This window comes from Anolis carolinensis, chromosome 3 (genome assembly GCF_035594765.1).
Source record: "Anolis carolinensis isolate JA03-04 chromosome 3, rAnoCar3.1.pri, whole genome shotgun sequence".
NCBI classification, from domain to species: Eukaryota; Metazoa; Chordata; class Lepidosauria; order Squamata; family Dactyloidae; genus Anolis; species Anolis carolinensis.
In genome coordinates, this window is record NC_085843.1 from 212,586,196 (window position 1) to 212,607,418 (window position 21,223).

Sequence of the window (21,223 nt, forward strand, 5' to 3'; positions counted from 1 at the left end):
ACTGTAAAAACGGTTGTGGCAAAACTGTCATACAAAAGTTTTGAAATGCAAAATAGTGATAACCATCCTTAACTTCCTTATTCCTGCTAACAGTAGATTCCATTTCCACCTTGCAACTTTAATGGCATGAAACTTTTATCCAGAAGCAATCTCAGCTAAATCAGGCATGTGATGACATCACATTATCATGCAGTCAAGTCAATTTAACACATTCACAGCATCACAAAGACAGATCAAGGTGACAGATCAAGGTGACAGAATGATCCATTTATTTTGATTCACTGTGAGGGAGTTTCTTGATGACAGCATGAAGCCAGATGAGACTGGAGCAGTCTGTTTTATCTTCACTCAGAATTATGGTTTTCATAATAAAAATGGAACATGGTGATAACGGCAAACTATGTTTCGGAGTACAACCCCCCCCCCCCCCATTTGAGCTCTAATTCTGTTACAAAAAGAACATGCATAAATAAATAAATAAAATTTCATTGCAGTACACTAAAACGTTTTAAGTATCACCCTAAATTTTGCATCCAGTTCAAATAAGAAACTTTGCCAATACAGGCTGAGTGTCTCTTATCTGGAATGCTTGAGCCCAGAGGTGTTCTGTATTTAATTTTTTTAAAAAAAATTTGGAATACTTGCACATACACAATGCTATATGTTATACACTTAGCCTGAAGGTAATATTTTAAATAATGTTGCAAATGAATCAAAATGTGTGCACACTGAACCATCAGAAAGCAAAGGTGTCACTATCTCAGCTGGTTTTGGATTTTGGAACTCATAAGGGATACTCAAATTGTGTTATATATTAGGGGTGTGCAGAATTTTCTTTGGCAATTTGGGATTAGAGAAAATGGACTTGGCTGGACCCTCCTGACTAGAATGGATCACAAGTGCCTGGATCTTTTGGCTGATGGGGATGAAGGGGCTGAGTGGCACTCTACCTGAGGTGGAGGCTGTGGCGTGTGGGCGGACTCACAAGAACGGGCACCTGGCAGCAGTGGCTACTCCTTTTCTTTCTTCCCCTACAGCCTCCTCCATATCTACCCAAAGCCCCCCCCCCCAGCAGAGTGCCCGCTTGAGGCAAATAAAGCTGGAAAGAGAGAGAGAAAGAGCAGCACTTTGCATGCTGCGGGCATTGAAGAAGCCTCTGTACTCTCTCCCAGAGCATGATGGTAGCTGAGGTTTCTCTCTGAGTGTGTTTCTCACATTTCTTTCTCAGCCAGTCAGAGGCCTGGTAGACTGTCCCCTCCTGTGGTGCACACTGGTTGGGATTTCAATTCCTTGTGTGTGTTTTTTTAATGTTATGGTAAAAACTTTTTTAAATTCCCCAAAACCAGTGAATTGCTGAAATGTTCTGAAATATATCAGTTGTAAATTTGGACTACAAGTGAGGGAAGTTTCACCCTGATAGGCTTAAAAATGACAGAGAAACGAGCCTCTAAAGTTTTCCCATTGGAACCAATGGGCCTAATCTTACTGGAACAAAAATGGCACCCCCTTCCCGATTTCAGGAATTTCCTGGAAAACGGAAGGGGAGAGCTGAAAAACCCCCGAAAATGATATAGTTTTTGGACACTGTGCACACCCCATTATATATTGCATACTTAGTTAAATAGGGTGTGCACAATGCCCCAAAAACGTATTTTTGGTTCCGTTTTCAGCTCCCCCCTTTTGGGCATTGTACACACCCCATTATATATTGCATCCGTATTTAAATAAGAGCGGCCAGCGGCGCAACGGGTTAAACCACTGAGCTGCTGAACTTGCTGACCAAAAGATTGGCAGTTCGAATCCAGGGAGTGGCGTGAGCTCCTGCTATTAGCCCCAGCTTCTGCCAATCTAGCAGTTCAAAAACATGCAAATGTGAGTAGATCAATAGGTACCACTTCTGCAGGAAGGTAACAGCCCTCCATGCAAACATGCTGTCCACATGACCTAGGAGTTGTCTAAGACAATGCTGGCTCTTCAGCTTAGAAATGGAGATGAGCACCCACCCCCAGAGTTGGACACAACCAGGCCCGGCCCAACACGGCATGCTGACCACGCCCCTGCATTGGGCGCCACCTTCCCAGGGGAGCTATTGAGCCCCTGGGAGGTGGGGCCACACCTGGTGGAGGCGGGGCCGTGCGACACGGGGTTGCGCAATGCGGGAGGTGTGGCCACGTTTGACTGGGTGTGGCTGCCCAGCGCGGGAGGCGGGGTTAGGGCTTGGGAGGCGGGGCCAGTCCTGGCCACACCTCCCGCGGTGCGGGGAGGGGGCGCAAAAAACTTTTTGCGTACCCCTTTAAATTTCCTCAGGCCGGTCCTGGACATGACTAGACTTAATGTCAGGGGAAACCTTTATCTTAACCTTTACTTAGTTAAATATGTGTAGCTAAGCCATGTCTCCTGGTTAGAGAGCTGCCCCAAGACCTATTTTTTGGGCAGCAGCCATTTTGTGAGATAAAGGCCTATTTTTATGGGCATTAGAGCCACCCACTAGTGAGTGAATCTGTAACCATCAGAAGCAAGACTCCTGTGCAATTCGTTGTTGTAGCCTTGCTTGCTGGTGATAAAACCCAACCAGAGTACCTACTCTATTTACTTGAATGTAATGCTTACCTTTTTGGGCTAAAAGGCCTTGTCAAAATTTAATGGCCATAATTCAATGCTATGTCATCCTGGGATTTGTCATTTGATTGGGGCATCCACATTCTTTGGCAGAGATCTTGTAAAATTCCCAGGATGCCATAGCATTGCACCGAGGCAATTGAAGCGGATTCATTCTACAGCATAGGTGCATCCCAATGTTTCCTTTTTTGTTGCTGGAAGCTTTGGTGCTCTAACACTTTTGTTTTTAAAGAAGGGGTTCTAAGCAGGCAGCAACTGAAATGTGCATTTTTGGACAAATGACAAAGACTGCACTTTATGCCTCTGTGTATTTTGTTCAACAGCGAATACTTTTGGTTTCAGGGTTTTGAAAATTATGGTGCACATTAGACTCAAGTAAATATGGTACATCGCTGGTCTAAAAATGACTGCAGCAGTTCTTACTATTGGTTTCCAGAAGCAGTTCTGCACCTCACATTGATGATGAGATGTATTTAGTTCATCCCAGGAAAGAAAGTTCTGCCACCACCACCAGAAGCTACCTAAAGGCACCCCTAAAGCCAATCAATGCTTAGAGGAATTGCACTTGAAAGCACCTGAGACAAACATGTTGAAAGAGAAAGCATAGCCTACGTTGGCTCCATTAGAACAATGTTACCACTCTCTGCCAGTTACGAAGCTACACGAAAGCTTCTGGCTGTCACCTCTCATGTCTGCTGTTGTTAGAACAGGGCAACTGTGTGATCAGCAAGAAGAAGGGAGTCAGGTGTCCCCCCCCCCCTTTTGCTGGTTGTGCAGACATCCTATTCTTACTGTGACAACTGGGCACTTGCATGGAGCTCCATGACTGGTGGGGAGAGCTAATGGCGACACAGTGGAGAACCCATCCCCTTCTTCTGCATTGATCAGTTCAGAGAAATGGCGAAGGCAGTGGTGTCTGATCAGCCCAAAGTGGACCACTCTAGTTGCCCAGACCACTGCAAAACTCTGAAGTATTCCCCAACAATGGCTAAGGCACAGTAAAGTCAAGTTAAAGGCAGAAAACCTGGGATACCACATCAGAAGTCCCTGTGCATTGTAAAGACAGATAGCAGTGGATTTATGGTGAGCCTGGGTTTTCGGGTTAGCCCTAAGGAAGCCGGACAACTCCTCCTTCCATATATATGTTCACACCAGAGATATAATAATACCTTTAGTTGCAATTCTATATAACGGCCCTTCTACACAAGCCCAAATCCCGAGAGGAACTGGGATTTTATGTCTCAGTTCCTCTTGAGATTGAGGTGACACAGCAGGCTCAAATTTCATACTTTTAAAGGGGTGGTGGTGGCTACATGTTTCGCCAGAAGCCCTCCCCATCCCCCCAATGGGGCAGGGAGAGGAGGGTGGGGGTGTCATCCTGCTCCTTCAGGCTCTTCAAGCCCAAAGAACCAGGATGGCAATGGGAAATCAATCCTCACGGGCCCAGCTTTCACTAAGGTTCAGATCTGTTGAGGTGTTTTAATTATCCAAAGTAAACTGTAAAATCATTTGGATGCCTCAGGTTAACACGTGATGGCTCATGGGTTTTAGGCTTGTGTAGAAGGGCCCTAAGTGAACCTGTAAGGTCTTGCTCAGTGCCCAATAGTGATCAGTATGCTGTGTCACCAAGGAGGGGTTTAGTTATGGATTCTGTGAAACTTAATTGTGTTTAACACAACAGTATTAAAAACCCTCAACAATCTTTGGCAGGAATCTGTTGTACAGTTACCAGTACAAAACCTATAGTTATGCATCTGTAACTACTATGTATTGAAAATTCCTAGTTCAGGGGGTATATAGGAATCAAAAGTCCCCAAGCCCCATTTGCAAGTAAATAGTCATTGGATTTGATAAAGATCTATTCCCATGATGATGAAAGAGTGGCTGTCTGGCATTCTAAACTAAAAAGTAACCACAGATTTAATCAGAAATATGAATTTGCTTGTTTTTAGAGACATGAATTAGGATAAGCTTCTATGGATTTTATTCTGCTTCATTATATATCTGTGCTTGTGTCATACATCATGCAGCTTGTGTTGGAACAATCAACTCATCACAAAAGTGTTGCTATATCCCTCACTCACTTTTCCATCTTATGCCAAAACAGACTAATACAGCGATCTTCTTGAAAACAGCTTGCTTTTTACAACTGTAGATACTACACATGATAGCAAAAGGCAATGGAGTAATGTAACATGGTTGTGCATTCAGTATTCACTGCTACATTAAGGTATGGTTAATTTGGGAAGACATTGTGTCACAGACATAAGAAACCATATGCAATTTGGGTTGAGTCAGCAGAGCTCTTATGCCAGTTTTGTCAATGGCAACAAATCAATTGTCTGTTCTATGTAGAACTACTCCGCTAATTTTAAGAAAGGATTACTAATTCTATCTTCAAAATAGGCTAGGCTCTAAGTAGGCATTGTAGAGTTGCAAAGGAGTGAGTTTTCATGGCTGTAATCCATACCATAGAGCTTCATACAAAAAAAGTAATAATTCAATATTCTCACAACTTTTGACAGATCATTTTTGTACAAACTAAGCTGATTAAAGTTTCAGTGTTGATTGGTCTTTCTAGCTAGATATGGAATCCTTTTGGCTGTGAATTCATCTTGTATTATTATTTTTTTGCCCAAAGGTAAGCTGTAGCAGAAAATATATGCATCTGTATTCATTGCTTTATTACCTTTTGTGCCATTTGATATCATTCAAGTGCCTGCATCATTTCCATTTTAATTCTGGCTGCTGTTGCCATAAGGTCAAAAAAAATATTGATTAATTGTAAAAGTTGTAGATAGTGATATTACACACAAAAAAACAAAACTAGCTCAAGAAGGGGAAGAATGAAGATAGAAATAATAAAAAAGCAAGATTAATTATCACAGACATCCCTGTTGTAAGTGATTTCGCATCATCTTTAATCTTCCATTCTCTGCATCTACATAGAGGTTATTGCATTATATAATGAGTATATTGCTGATAGCAGGGGCCAGATTCATGTTTCACTTAGAGCAGTTTTATAGCTTAAGAATCCCATTATGAAAGCTCCCCAGCAGCTGTAAATTTACAAAGCTCCATTGGCTTCAAGAAAGTTATGCTGATTTGGCCCAGCCTAGCATCTCATCCGTTGGAAATATTTGTAATTTATAATGTAGGAAAATCTGGATTGTTTCCTTTGTATATCAAACAGGCTTTTGTGAAGGAGAGATTTGGTGTACATTTTTTTTAAATGTATCATGGAGCACATTATGCTGTAAATGTACAGAGCCTGAAGCAGTTAATATAATAAAGAGATATAGTTACAGTGAGGCATCTGATATGTTCACTCCTCTTCAGTGATGTTTCCATCCACTCATTTGCAAGGCTGGAGAATATAAGAGAATATAGACTCTAGTTTGTGGCTTAAATCCCATTGTTAGTTCCAAGAAGAATAGGTCCATTTAGAAAATCCCACGTTATTTGAGTGTGGACTCAGATAACCCAGTTCAAAGAGATCTTGTGGGATTTTCTGCCTTGATATTCTGGGATATAGGACTCTGTGGAAGGGCCCCCAGATAGGCCCTATATCCCAGGATCTGATCTCAGGTTTTCTGTTTATCCCAGATTATGTGGCAGTGTGGACTCATATAATCCGGTTTAAAGCAGAAAACCTGGGATCGGATCCTGGGATATAGGGCCTGTCTGGAAGGGCCCTTAATCAAAGGAGCATATGAGTATTGGCTCCACTATTTCTATGGATCTAATGGGTGGACTCTGAATGGGACTAACAATTGCACAAGTGGAAATCATGCAGATGTTGTTGCATTCCACACAATTGTCTGTGAATAGGGCTGTTAGATTTCCAGACCAACAACATTGCAAGGACTTCATAATTCTCATCACTGCTGTAAAGCAAGAGTTGTACTGGAGAAAGTAGTAGCTCCTTAAGATCCACAGGACATCTCAAAACTAGGCTGGCATGTTGAGAATGCACACTGAATTAATTTTTGCATAGTTCAGTACATGTAGAAACAAGCATATGGTAACTGAGGCATAGGCCTTGTTTGCAAGCGAAGTCACATTTATCGCATCCATTTTTTACAGTAGATTTGCTAAATTAAACAAAGAAAAAATCTTATGATGTAGGACTAATGAATGGAACCACGACAGAGTCAGTCAGTAGATGAGCTTGGTAGGTGAGGGGCAGGATGTGATGTGTCATGAGAAAGATTTAGCACATACTTTTGTATTATTTATTGACTTAGTACTAGATTGCCCACTTTTTAAAGTGCTTCTAATATAAGTCTGAATTGCTTGCTAGAGTTTAGAGTCGATCTCACAGCTGTTGGCTTTGTGAGGAAGATGATCATTTGGGATCACTAGCAAAGACTGTCTCAAATGAATAGAAAGTATATATTAAGTAAACTATCTGTCTGATACAGGACAATAGGGTCTATTGACTATGAGAGAAGAAGACAGGATCTCTACCATGTGGAAGGATTACTACAAGGACCCTATGTCTGCCTGTTATGATAGAGATTGCACACATAAGAGGCTGGGAACATTAGTAATCTGCTTCCTGAGCAAATGGGGAATGGATCTTCACTGATCACAGCAGTTAATTACAGTAATATGTGGAAACTGGGGACTTTCACAGTCCCCATGCATCTCCTAAATGAGGGGATAAAGAAGGATAATATGAAGCAGGCATGAATGAGTAACTCTCAGTTATCATTTGTAACTATGCAAATACATTGTGGTCATATTTCTCATGTGTTAGACTTGGTGGTTTTGATTTGAAAGGCCTACTCTATGTTGCTGCTTAATGCAATGGTTCTCATCTGGGTGTTCAGCTCCCAGAATTCCTGATTTTTGGCCTGACTGGGTAGGGTTTCTGGGTTTTGAAGCCCAAAACATTGCACCACTGGCTTAATGGCATCGCTAAGAGATACATTTTGTAAACCCATCAGGGCCCACACCCTGTCACATCACAAGGAAATATACCTCCTAAATGGCTAAAGAAAAAACTCCCAAAAGATTAAGCATGGGAGGAAGTGAAGACAGTTATGAGAATATCACTCCATGGCAAGGAATCAATTGAATAAAAAAAGATTAAAAGGAAACATTTCAGAGAATCCAACATATAAGTATAACTCTGCTACTCTTTGTAATTATGATTTATGCAAGCGTAGTTGCACTCTTTTCAACCTCCACCAACAGTTGCATCAGTTTATGCCAGTGGTTCTCAACCTGTGGGTCCCCATGTGTTTTGGCCTACAACTCTCAGAAATCCCAGCCAGTTTACCACGTGTTAGGATTTCTGGGAGTTGAAGGCCAAGACATCTGGGTATCCACAGATTGAGAACCACTGATCTATGCTGAACTTTGCATGAATTTACCCAACCAGCATGCTCAACATAGTAATTCTACCATGTAAAGTGACTTTAGAAAGCTCTTTGTTGCCCTAATGAAAACCTCCTGTGCAAATCTCTAGCATTAACAATAAGAGAATAAAAGAAGCAACATTCTTTTAAATCTTCATGGCTAAATAGAATATATGAGTACAAGATTATAGGATATTTCTCTCTGTAATGTTTGAAAGACATTACAAACTGGGAGGGCTACAGAGATGAATTGTAAAAAAATATAATTTTTTAGAGAGTTGTCATGTTTGTTTGAAAAGGGTAATTTGACTAAGCCTCCTGGAGGATGGCCATGAAATGAATGACCCTTCTACATTGCACATGCCAATGGCTGTAATATTGGACACATTCTTCTTAGAAATAAGGCACAATTATTCATAATAAAAAGGCAGCTAGTGATTTGTTCCATAGTTTGTTGTCTTCATATATGGATTAAATCTTCTCAAGTTAAAAACTAGCCTTGGGTTTACCCAATATGGATCGTCTTTTGTGCAATAGCTCCTCTTATCTCTCTATATCTCAAATTTATCAACTGTAAGCAGGTGGACCACAACTACAACCAGATACCTCAAGTGTTGTGGGATTATTAATGGGAGTGACCAAGTGTATATTTTGAGGCTGTGGCTACTGATCAAGCTCCAATGTGCTTTTCAGACAAATCAATCGGTGTGTCACTGTTTCAGCTACAAACATTAAACAATCAATTTCTGTGCATCCCAGCAGTGGTTTTATGATGATTAAACAATAACTCCAGAGCCAACAAAACTAGTCCATTTTAATGAGTATTTGTTCAGTGATTTCGGAGCCTGTCAAAAAGAGTTGTTGGGAAGAACAATTAATTGGTACAAATGTGAGTGCAAATTTTCTAGATTTTTTCTTTTACTTTAAAGCATTTTGTTCAAAGTATACAACTTTTTGTGAATGGTACAAAGTTCATACGGTTTTTCCTCAGTGACGATAAAAAGTGTAATTTATTTTTGTTATAAATGGGAGTAAAAATTAAAATGGAAAAGAGAGGTCACAGTTTTGTCATTGGTATGTGAAGGTTGTTCCATGGGCCCATCCAGAGTTCCTCATCATCAGACTGTGTGATATCACTGGGCAATTCCAAAGGCTCCTTGATGTCCTCATTATCAATAATTGACTCTTGCTCTTCTGTGCTTTTCAATCTGTTGCCCCCTGATCTTGTTGCTAGGTTTTCTGTGTCTCTAGCAGAGGATGCAAAGGAAACACTACATGGTCTTGTGTTCAGTTTGTCACTAGATGATGGCCCTGTTGAAAATGTGTTCAGTGGGACATTCTCTTCATGCGTCACTGCTAGTTTGTCAAGTTTCTTGAAATGTTTCCCCAACCGCAAAGGGGATGTGACCTTTAAATTATTGGAAAGACAACTTCTCCGGGTTCTTATAACTGACCCATTTTGGGCAATGTAGATATTGCCATTGATATTAGTTTGGATGTTGGGGTTGCTGAGGCGATTCCTTTGACTCTCTGGAGCACTGTCCTCTCCGGTGGAGCTGGTCTCATACTCTGGATCAACTACCAACTTGATCCTTTTCTTCCTGGCCCACTGTGGGACAACAAAAAGAAAAACATGATGTTATTGAATTAAATCAATAGTTTGGTTTAAATCTGTAGGGATTGCCCACTCTTTCATTCCTTTTAGAAACAAGATGACTTAATTGAGGTTTGAGATAGGGTAATTGTTTAGTAATCAATTTAAGTAATTGTTTAGTAATCAGTTAGGGGGTCTCTGTTAAAATCAGCACATGAATGACTTAATACATGACATAAACTATGTTTTTAAAATCACAGAACAAATGAAAATCAGTAATTTCCATAAATGTATTGTTTGTAGAATAGGTCCTTTCTTCTCGAAAATATGGGAGAAACTAAGTAATTAGGATCAAAGACTACTTCGCATCTTTGTCTAATCTAACCCACCCTAACCGCATTCCAAAAAAGTCTGAAAACATGGCTGGTTCAATGTGCTTTCGAATAATTTTGCTGCACTTTCACCATACAGTTCAAAATTGCCCTGCCAGTTCCTAGCACTTTACCCCAACTCTGGTTTTACTATTCATGTTTGCAAAAGTCTGTCCCTCCCATGTAACCCTAAACAGCCCTTCCCCCTTGTCAAACTGATAAGTCCTGTGTTTATTTTAAAGTTTTAAAATTGTTTGGTTCTTGCTATGTATTTTAATCTTGTAACTTGTACTGTTTTATGTATATGTTAATTGTTGTTTTTAGGGCTTTGCTCCATGTGAGCCGCCCCGAGTCCCCTGGGGACATGGAGGCGGGATATAAGAAATAATAATAATAATAATAATAATAATAATAATAATAATAATAATAATAATAATAATTATTATTATTATTATGGCTCTATTTCCATAGACTGGATACAGTGGTGATCTGATACTAAATGTATATTGGATTCTACCCACAATAGCTGCACTGAGACAGGACTGAATCAGTACACAGTAATTGCAAGCAGGTACACTGTCATCAGATATGAACAAGGTGCTTTATATGCTAATACTGTAAACAGATTTGGAAAATCCTAATTGCTTATTACCATAATCAATTAATCAAAATACTATGTAATATCAACTAACACAGAATATTTGAATTATCTGCTTTACAGAGTTCATGATATCAATAGAAATGGTATATATTTTAAAGGAAGTGCAAGGTGGGAATATGGTAAGAACAAACAATGCACAAAACAATTCATTTTGTGCCATCATTTACATTAATGGAATTTCAAAAGCCTAAAGTTTGTAATAATTATCTATTACCCGTATAATTGGCATTTCCTAGATTTGAGCTCTAGCCATGTAGAAACCATCACTTTACTTAAGGAATTGATTCATGGTAAACAATGAAAGTGGCTATTAATTTGGGCAGTAGCACTGAAAGCATGAGTGTTTTGCAAATAATAGTGATTTTAAAAATCCAGATTTGTTTTTAAGGCAAACAGACCTCTTTAAAAATGCAAACCATGCAGTGTGGAAATAAGACATAATCCTCCATAAATTCACAACTAACTCCCACATGCCAATTTTTTGCTTGATGGCTACAGCATCAAGCTTGTGCGAAGAAATATCATAGCTCAAACACCACAGAGAGAATAGTCATATCACACCACACCACTTCAAACATAAACTTGGTGATTAGAGTTCACATGCAACTGTTAATCTGGAAAGTCGAGTGATCTAGTAATCACTTGAATCACTTCTGCTTTTATTGAGTGAAACAGCCTCCATTATCCAAGCTCATATCACACTTCCCTGTACTCGTATGTACCATAGCATTTGAATGCATCCAAATTGTTGAAGTCATTCAAGCCATTTAGATAGAAACCTGTGATTTATCTTCTTCTAAAAACATCTTTTGATGAAAGGGGTGGCTTTTTTCTAACTTATGTCCCTCACTTTTCTTCTTTACTCCTGCACTGGCATGCCTTTCCCCTCACTGCACACAGAGCAATAAAGAGAGCACAACAAACAAAAACCACAGCTTGCTACAAACTATCAACCTACTATTCCACATTTTCCTTTCTAAAAAGATGTGGTATCACTTGGATTTTCTGATTCGGTAGTATCCGGAGTCCTTTTAGTATCAACAGTTGATTGCCCACTATGTCCTGCTTTTCTTTTTTTAGTCATATTCTCTTTTATGGTCCCACTATCTGAATCTGTTGGTGCTGTTGAACTCTTGGTTGTTGTTCTCTCTCCTTCACTAACATCTCCTTCAATGCTTCCACGCTGTTTGCTGGAAACAGTTTTTTCAGTGGTAGAAGACATATCATAATCACCAGATGCCTCTCCTTCCAAAGCCGATGATGGCTCTTCTGATAACTCTGTTATAGTTTCCTCGAGTTCACTCTCAGCCGTAGATGATTTTTTTTTAAAACTGGCCCTGGATTTCTTCTTTTTTCCTGACTTGGGGACCACTTCACTTCTAACAGAACTTTGCACTGATGACATTTTTGACTCTGTGTCTTCAGTTTCATCCTCTGAGCCACTACTGGATGAGGATCCAGATGCACTTGAACTTGAACCTGAACCTGAACCTGAACTTGAACCCGAACCTGAACGTTCTTCATCAGAATCCACAGTACTTTCTGTGGTTTCATCTTGGTCCAGTGTCACTTTCAAATAATCTTTATCTGAGCGAGTTTCAGAAGTACTACTTGCTGATGATCCTGACGATGATGAAGAGGCTGACGACGATGATTCAGCACTTGAGGAAGATGATGTTCTTCTCCTCTTCTTCTTGCTATAGTCACTCCCTTCAGAATCACTTTCTGCTGTGACACTAATTGAAATTCCCGACTTTGATTCTGATTCACTCATTTCTTCAGATGTACCATGTTCCCGAAGTTTCTTGGAAACAATACTGCGTTTCTTTGTTGATGGTGCTTCTCCTGCAGCTTTCTGGAAATAGCTTCCTTCTATAACCATGCTGTCTTCTTCTGGTTGTCGCACTCCCTTCAGCTTGGCATAATCTGCATCTTTGCCTTTTACTTTATGTAGCATCATTGGGAATATCTTTGCTTTTTTCCAGGGTGATGGTGTTGCCTCTGTTGTTCCTGGCTTGTGAACACTAACTGCTAATCGGCTCAGCTGCATCACTGCTCTTAGTTTCCTTCTTCCCTGGCTGGGACCTTTTCTTATAGCCTTTCTTTCACCTACAGCACTAATAGCAACTGGAGCCCTGCGTCTCTGGCTTACACCTCTGCTTGGAACTGCAATTGGCCTTCTCCCCTGTGAATTATAAAAATGAAACTTCATTATGCTTTTGGTAATGCGGTGAGTAGGAGAATGTGAAACTCTAGGAATACGTGGCAGGAAAAAATAGTTAACATGTTAGATTATTTAGAACCAAAATAACTGTAAGGGATGTGTTTGCATCATTTATGTAAGAATATAAGAAACTGTCACATTCAAGAAGTGTGTTCTATCAAGTTGTAATTTGTACCATCTCTTATCAATTCACTATTGGTCATCACCCAGTCACATAGCCCCTGTTGCAACTACCCCATCTCTCATCAAGCATGCATATTTTACGTTGCATTCCAGTAGCAGTAATTATTATTTTTCCACAGGATTGAAAGTTTACAGTTTTGATATAGCATGTGGTGGATTTAGTAGACAACTGCATAGCAGAAGAACCTGGATATGCAATATATGTCTATATTATGCCATCTTCACAATTTACAAAAGGATTTCACAGTGGGCACTCGGGATCCACTGAGGTATGGTTTCAGCGCCCCCCCCTCCCCGGCGCATCAAAACCAAATTATGGATGTTCAAATCCCATTATAATAGCATAGCAAAACAGATTAGAGTAATATGATATTTACAGAATAAGCTGCAATTCTATTTTAGTACAGCTGTGGTTTTAAATTGTTGTGTTGACCACTAGAGGATGCTGCAGGATTGAAAATATGTGGAAGATGTCAGCAAAACATTTATTTTAATCTCATCTTTAGGCTTATCACATCATTTTCAGCTGTAGCATGCAGAATGCTGTTATAACACACAATCCAGAATATATGAGTTGTCTGAAGGAGAAATCTCTTGTTGTCTCTAGATTGCTCACTTGAGAAATGTGAAAATAAGAAACACATTTCCTTGAGTCCATTGCTGTTCAAATAGAGTACAGTTATATCATGGTTTCTAAGATATGGAGGTATTTAACACACTGTGCAATCCCTAAAATAGTGACTGTTAATGGAGGAGAGATTAAATACACTCTTCTATAGCTGACTGTAGTCTGTGAAAAAATGTCCAGAGAGGCTTTCTTGAACAATGTGGCATGGAGTAGAGAGGGCAGTTATTGAAAGAGGTTGGGAACAACTTTGGGCTTCCTGATTCTAGACAACCCCACCTTCCCTTAACTACACCATCTGTTTTACCCCACCTTTAGAAAGGTTTCATCACCTTCCACAGACAGTATGGGAGCATCTGCACTATAGAATTAATTCAGTTTAACATCACTTTTATTGGAATGGCTCAATGATATGGAATCATGGAAGTTGTAACTTTATAAGGTATTTAGTCTTTTCTACCAAAGAATGCTGGTGCCTCATCAAACTACTAAATTCGGGATTACATAGCATTGAGCCATGGCAGTTAAAATGGTGTCAAACTACATTAATTCTACTAGACCCACCACATTCTATATCCAAAGTGTGTGTGAGAGAGAGGATGGGTGTCTGTAGGCAGCTTGAAAGTCTTGAAAACCTTTCTTCAATTGTTTTTTTTCCATTCATTCATCTTAAGACCAATGTCTTTTTAGAACAGAAGAAACACTGCTTACCAACTGTATCAACACAGAATTAAAAGACCTCTAAAGATAACTGGACTTGAAGAAGTACACCTACCTCTGCTTCTGCTGTAGGTCCCTGTGGACTATAATAGTAGCCACCTTCACCTTCGACAACCACTTCGCCATACTCATCATACATTCCAGAAGGAGACAACAATCGGCGACGACTTCCGTATTGAGGCAATTCGTACCTGGGAAAAAAGCCAGGTACAGACATCCGCTATGTTTGTATACACGTGGATTCAGCATATATGCAACTACATAGTAACATCTGCCATCTAGTGAATCGCATCTCATTGTATAAGCCTGCCTGGGCTCTTCGATTGGCTGAGGAGGCCCTGCTCTCAGTCCCAAGCACGGTTGGTGGGAACGAGAAAGGGGGCCTTCTCAGTGGTTACCCCCCCCCCACCTTTGGAACTCCCTTCCCAAGGAGATCAAAATGCCCCCCACCTTACACTCCTTTTGAAAAACAGCTCAAGACTTTCCTATGCTCTCAAGCATATAGTAAGGAGGAGGGATAAAATTTGTAATATCAATAAAACGGAATAGAAAGGGGATGACACTCTGGCTAGGCTGGTTTGTAAAATTGTTTTGAAACTGTTATAATGTAATTAATTGTTGTTAATTGGCTAATTTTTAACTTCATGTCATATAATGTTTGGTTTCCTAATTTAATTTTTGTGATTTTTGTTTACATTTGTGGTTATTGTCTTGGTATGGTAATGGCAGTCATGCAGTCATGATGGCCACATGACCTTGGAGGTGTCTACGGACAACGCCGGCTCTTCGGCTTAGAAATGGAGATGAGCACCAACCCCCAGAGTCAGACACAACTAGACTTAATGTCAGGGGAAACCTTTACCTTATGGGCGTTGAATGTTTGCCTTTGTTTGTTGGTAACCTACCTAAGTCCTCAAAGGGAGATAGGGTTTGATATAAAAATATATCATCATCATCATCCTCCCATGTCTTTGCCCTTCTACAGCTTGGCTTCAGACAATCTCTTAGGCCCTTACACACAGCTATATAAAATCCACATTGAACTGGATTATATGGCAGTGTGAACTCTGATAACACAGTTCAAAGCAGACATTGTGGATTATCTGCCTTGATATCCTAGGTTATATGACTGTGTGGAAGGATCCTTATTCTCCACAAAGTATCTTCAAAATTTTGGGTGAATGTAAGGTATGAGGAAATTATTTCATTGTATTTTCCTTCCTTTATTTCAATGTTGCAACTTTTCTGCATTTGTTATTATTGTAGGAGATTTTAAAACTGTTGGTGTGAACAAAAATAACTTGTGATACATTTGTTGTTTTGTGTCTTCAAATACAAACCTATCATGGCAGATAGGTCATGACCTATCTGCCTATCATGGTTCTGAAAACCATGAAAAATACAATTCAGAAATGGTTCTGAAAAATACAATTGAAAAAAGAAGAGTATTTTACAAAAATATTGGATTTAACAATCATTGTTACATTACTTAATTTATTTCAGGTCCTTACAACCTGAGACTAAACTAATCTGCCAGTCTATTTCCAGGAACAGTTCAGAATAATCCCTATACAACTTTTATAGGATTTATTTGAAATAGCTTTAATTCTGGGGATAGATTAATTGCATTTTAATAAAAACATTTGAAATATGTACTTTGACTTTGACTTTACTTTGACTTTTAGTATTAGTTTTTATCATTATTTGTTTTTATTTTTAATATTAAAATGTAATGAATTTATTTTTAGCCCTTTCAGTCCCAGATATGAATGAATGATAATGTGCATTGTTCTTGAAAGCAGCCAGAGATGGCATTGGTATTGACAGGTTTTGTGCCAGCACACATTAGACTAACACTCCAGTAACTTAATTGATTCTCTGTAAAATTGAAAGTGCTTTTTTTCAGAGTATTACTGAAAAACGATTTTACATAATTTACAGGAACTGATGTAAAGATGCACATATTTAACATAGGGGTGAATTCTATGCATATTTGACAGGAATTGGCTTCCAGATCTGTCCTGCTGAAAAAGGCAAAGATCCATGCATTATCAAGCATGTATGGCTATTCCTCTATGAAATGTCAACATGAGCATTAAGCCTAAGCATATCTTGGAAGCAAAATGAGATCGGTTTGCTCGTTGTTACACATAGCTGTATACAGTCCCTGCACTGTCATATCTAGAGGCCATGCACTTGTTGAATACAATACAAGGCTTTAAGATGGTGACAAAAATGGAAGCAGCACTTGAAAGACAACTTGCCACCCACTTTTTAGGATCCTTCACCCCTCAGGAAAGCACTTGGTTGTTAAATCTGTATGCCTAGCACAGTTGATGATACAGCCAAACTGTAATTTCAGAACATGTTCCTAAAACATAAATGCAAAGTAATAATGAAGGTGTCTTCATAGACCTATTAATTCACTTTGACTGCAATTGTTCTAGCCTATGAATACTGATGTTTCCATTTTAGGGAGAGCTATTTATAATTGTCTGCTGGAGAGCTGTAGTGCCTTATCAAACCTCGAACACCAGGAACCCATAAGATGGAGCCATGGCAGTTAAAGTGGAACCATAGTGCTATAACTGTGCAGTGTGGAAGGGACCCACTTGTCAGTGGCTGACCTTCTGGTGCTGTGATATGTTGGGATTATGGAGATATAAAGAACATTTGTAAGAAAAAAAGTAACAAAAGCCAACATCAAGTTGTATCGTTCTACCAAAGCTAATGATATTGTTGTCATAGACACCTGATTTTCAATAAAGTGAAAATCCAAAACCTTTTCCAGTTGCACAACCAATTACAGAACAGAACACTACTAATATGTTATTCTGTTCCACTAATATTAAGTGGAATTTAAGCCTTGTATTCTAACATTTTTTTAAATTAGTTTTAAATTTATATACAGTAGAGTCTCACTTATCCAAGTTAAATGAGCCGGCAGAAGCTTGGATAAGTGAATATCTTGGATAATAAGGAGGGATTAAGGAAAAGCCTATTAAACATCAAATTAGGTTATGATTTTACAAATTAAGCACCAAATCATTTTATACAACAAATTTGACAGAAAAAGTAGTTCAATACGCAGTAATGTTATGTTGTAATTACTGTATTTACAAATTTAGCACCAAAATATCACAATATATTGAAAACATTAACTACAAAAATGGCTTGGACAATCCAGAGGCTTGGATAAGTGAGGCTTGGATAAGTGAGACTCTACTGTAATTGTTTCAATGTTTCAACTGAACACAGATACAATGGAACCAAGACTTAAGGGCATCCTAACTTAAGAGTGTTTTGAGTGAAGGGCCGTCACTTGGCCCAGGTTTCACTTTGACATATGAGTTAAGAGCTAGCACCAGAGGGAGCACTAGTGCCAGAGTACAGGGCTTTAGAGCTTCAGGGGAGCAGCCTCCGTGCCTCCGTGCCTTGTGCTCTTGTCTGCTTTGGGATATTGCTGTTCACTTTGCTCTTGTCTGCTTTGACGAACTTTCGGTTAGTTGATTTTGTGTGCTTATGATTTCTGGTATGTTTAGCTTCATAAAGAGAAAGAGGGAGAGAGAACAAGGGGAGGGGACGCTGTAATGAGTACAGTATGAAGAAAAGGATGCTTCTGCCTCTTCACTTTGTACTTCCTTGCCACAACTTTGTGCTTCTACCACTTTAAAGTTGATTTCTCTTTTTTGTTCCATGTGAATGTGTCTATACATTATGTGTTAGTTATAAATTACATTTTCTTATTTTAAAACATGTAACACAAAATGGGGAGGGTGGTGGTGGCTTTGGGCCCCCAGAATGGATTAATAGCATTTCTATGGGAAATCTGCTTTCAGATAAGAGTGATTAGAGTTAAGAGCTTGGTAACAGAACAAATTACACTCTTAACTCAAGGTATCACTTATCTGCGTTCTCACTGAACATAAAGGTCTTTGTTCCTATAATATTTCTTCTTTTTCTACAAGAGCACACATAGTGAGGCTAGAAGACATTTTTAACATGAAAATACATCAACATAAACTATTTGTATAATTCCCCATTTTGGAACACAATGTGGCCTCACATTATGCCAATCAATGACTTTTTAAATTGTCGACGAAAGAAATACACAGTCTTTCCTTGTGCCTTGGCCACACCACCTCAGTGTGAATCAACTACTGAGAAGGACAGGGGAAAATGTGTCAGTTGGCTGTTGTATTGCAGCACTGAAGGGGCTTAGAGATCACTGACTCATCTCTTTTCTCATCTGCATGTCTATAATAGTGTCATGCTTGGGGCTTTCCGAGGTGCTAAGGTTCAATTCAGGGAAGGATGGGGAAGCGGAATCTTGGCCCATGTTTGTTGATGTTACCATGTGTTAATTTTGCCTTTGTTGATTATTGTGTTTACCTAGAAAATCTAATTTATGACTCCCTTTTGGAACTGGGATTTTTTTAAAAGAAATAATTTTTGGTGGGCGCTGTACTGTTTTTCATGTTTTAAATGTACATTTTGCAATGCTTTTTATTATTTTAACATTATGCTTTCTTTATATTGTTTTTAAATGTTGTTGGTAGTTTAATTCCATTTTAATCAAAGCACCAGGAATTTTCCAGAATGCTTTGATTATAATTAGATTACAATTATGATTAGTAAGTCTTCTTGAGCATAAGTTTTGGGGAAAGGATAGAATAAAAACAACAATGATAATGCCCCAGTCAACTATTTACAACATTCATGGGATGAAATCACATCTTCTGAAAGTTATAATAATAATGTAAATCCTATTGCTATTCCCAGTAGTATAAAGCCATTCAGTTGATTAGATGTACCTATCTGTTGATTCACCATTTAGCAATTGATTCAACAGGTCTATCCTAGTTGGGACTAATTAACAGGATTCCAGGCTTTATATCCACATGAGACATATCCAAATGTTCATGGGGTCTATTTTTTGAATAAAAGCCATGCAAGCTATATAGCAAATGACATTTTATTTAATCAGAAATTGGTAAGCACTTTGGGTATAGCATACAACAGCTACTTCACCCTGGCATCTCCAGACATTGTGTGATAAAAATTATAATCAAAGCAGTCTGGAAAATTTGTGGTTAAGGTTGATTTTCAGAAGAAATCATCTAAGGTCCCTTCCACACAACTGTATAAAATCCACATTGAACTGAATTATATGGCAGTGTGGACCCAGATAACACAGTTCAAAGCAGATATTGTGGATTATATGGCTATGTGGAAGGCACCCAAGAGTCATTGGGCTTGCTTAAAAATAGCCCATAAGATCCTATCTGTGGGGCTCACTCATGCCGTAAAAATGACAGCAGAGGTGTGCTTTCTGTGAAATTGTAGAAAATACAAAATGAATAATACCCATGTTCATAACTGTAGTAATCTTGCCCATAGTACTCTTGGCCAGGATCAATTCCCGATTCCATAGAAAGTTCCTAAAATTCAGAAGAAAAGAATTTTCAGCAGAAACAGACAAAAATATTGTTAAAATTACAAAACCTTAAGTACAATATGTCAAATGGGTATGAGCGGAGAGAAAAAAAGATTAAGAAAATGATAGTTTTTTTTTTATCCTCAGCCATTTTTTCTTTGGAATAATGAGTCGTAGAAGATTTCTGTCTTCAGTCCCAATGTTCAGATGTGGCAGTAATAAAAGCTATTACGTGGTTCTGTTATTCTACGGTTCTTGTAGTAAGGCAAGGTCAATCAGATCTTCAGATCTATCTTTGGGCAGTGTCTAGATCTATTCAGACTACCAAAATAATCTACTTCACAGAAGGTGTGCATTTGTGCTAATAGCACAAAACTCAATATTTTGTTATGGCTCTTCTTCCACTATATTCTTGGCATGATGAGATGGTTATGAATGCTGTAACAAAATGCAAATTTTGCTTTCCTTCTATCCCATGACATTTTACATTATTGCTACCCTGTTACCCCAAAAATAAGACATCCCCTGAAAATAAGACTTAGTAGAGATTTTGCTGAATTGATAAATATAAGGCCTCCCTCGAAAGTAAGATCTAGCAAAGTTTTTGTTTGGAAGCATGCCTGCCAAACAGAACACCAGAGCATGTAGGATTGGTAAATGTATGTATCATAGATGGTTGTACATGGAAATAATGGTAGTAACAAGAAATTCTTGATAGGATTCACAGTTTGCCTGGTTATGCTGGTTTGTGATGACAAACAGTACACAGTATATATATACTGTACTGTACAGTATATAATAAATGTTCATTTTTTTGTTCAACAATAAATGTGAATTCTTCTTCATCGAAAAATAAGATATCTCCTGACCTGGTGAATCTTTGGGAGAAAAAATTAATATAAGACACTGTCTTATTTTTGGGGAAACATGGTAATGAAATATTTGTAACTTAAAAGAGAGCCCAATTTATTCACAGCAGAGAGTAGTAAAAGCTATTAATTTTCTTTGTAATCCAAACTACATAATCATATATAATTATTATGGTGCTATTATTTCTTTATAATACTATATTGAAAAAGGTCTTATAAGGCAATAATGTACAAATGTAATCATATGTTAAATTTATTTTGAAACAATTTTGATAACTAGTTTTCAAGCAAACCTTACCAAGCAGTTTGTTTAAAATGGTGACCGAGCATTTACTATAGCAAACATTACTCTTCCCTGCAATTCATTTCACTGGGTCATGCACAAGGTTCACTCTTTAATCTAAGGATCAATTTATCAATTGAAGTCAATTTCAACCTGTCCATTGGTACATACGAAACTAGATTGCAGTTCTTTGCTCTGCTTCAAAAGTTCCCTAGGTCCTCAGGATTCCTATATATGGGTAATCATTAGGCTTGCTCAAATAATTCGTTTT

The 21,223-nt window shown here is 38.6% G+C and overlaps 1 protein-coding gene across 12 annotated transcripts in view; it reads right to left on the reverse strand.

The window, feature by feature from the left end:
- Positions 1-8,779: 8,779 nt before the first annotated feature.
- pcdh15 (protocadherin related 15) overlaps positions 8,780-21,223 on the reverse strand; it is a 1,032,943-nt gene continuing 1,020,499 nt past the window's right edge. For 9 of the 12 annotated variants that reach the window (XM_062977488.1, XM_062977490.1, XM_062977484.1 and 6 more), the window contains 3 exons: positions 19,731-19,804; positions 14,419-14,554; positions 8,780-9,594 (listed from right to left, as the gene is read on the reverse strand). In XM_062977488.1, coding sequence (XP_062833558.1) covers positions 9,043-9,594; positions 14,419-14,554; positions 19,731-19,804 — 762 coding nt within the window. In that variant the 3' untranslated portion in view covers positions 8,780-9,042. Of the gene's footprint in view, positions 9,595-14,418; positions 14,555-14,581; positions 16,735-19,730; positions 19,805-21,223 lie in introns of those variants that run through there. The other 3 variants (XM_062977492.1, XR_010005016.1, XM_062977495.1) reach the window with 3 other exon arrangements.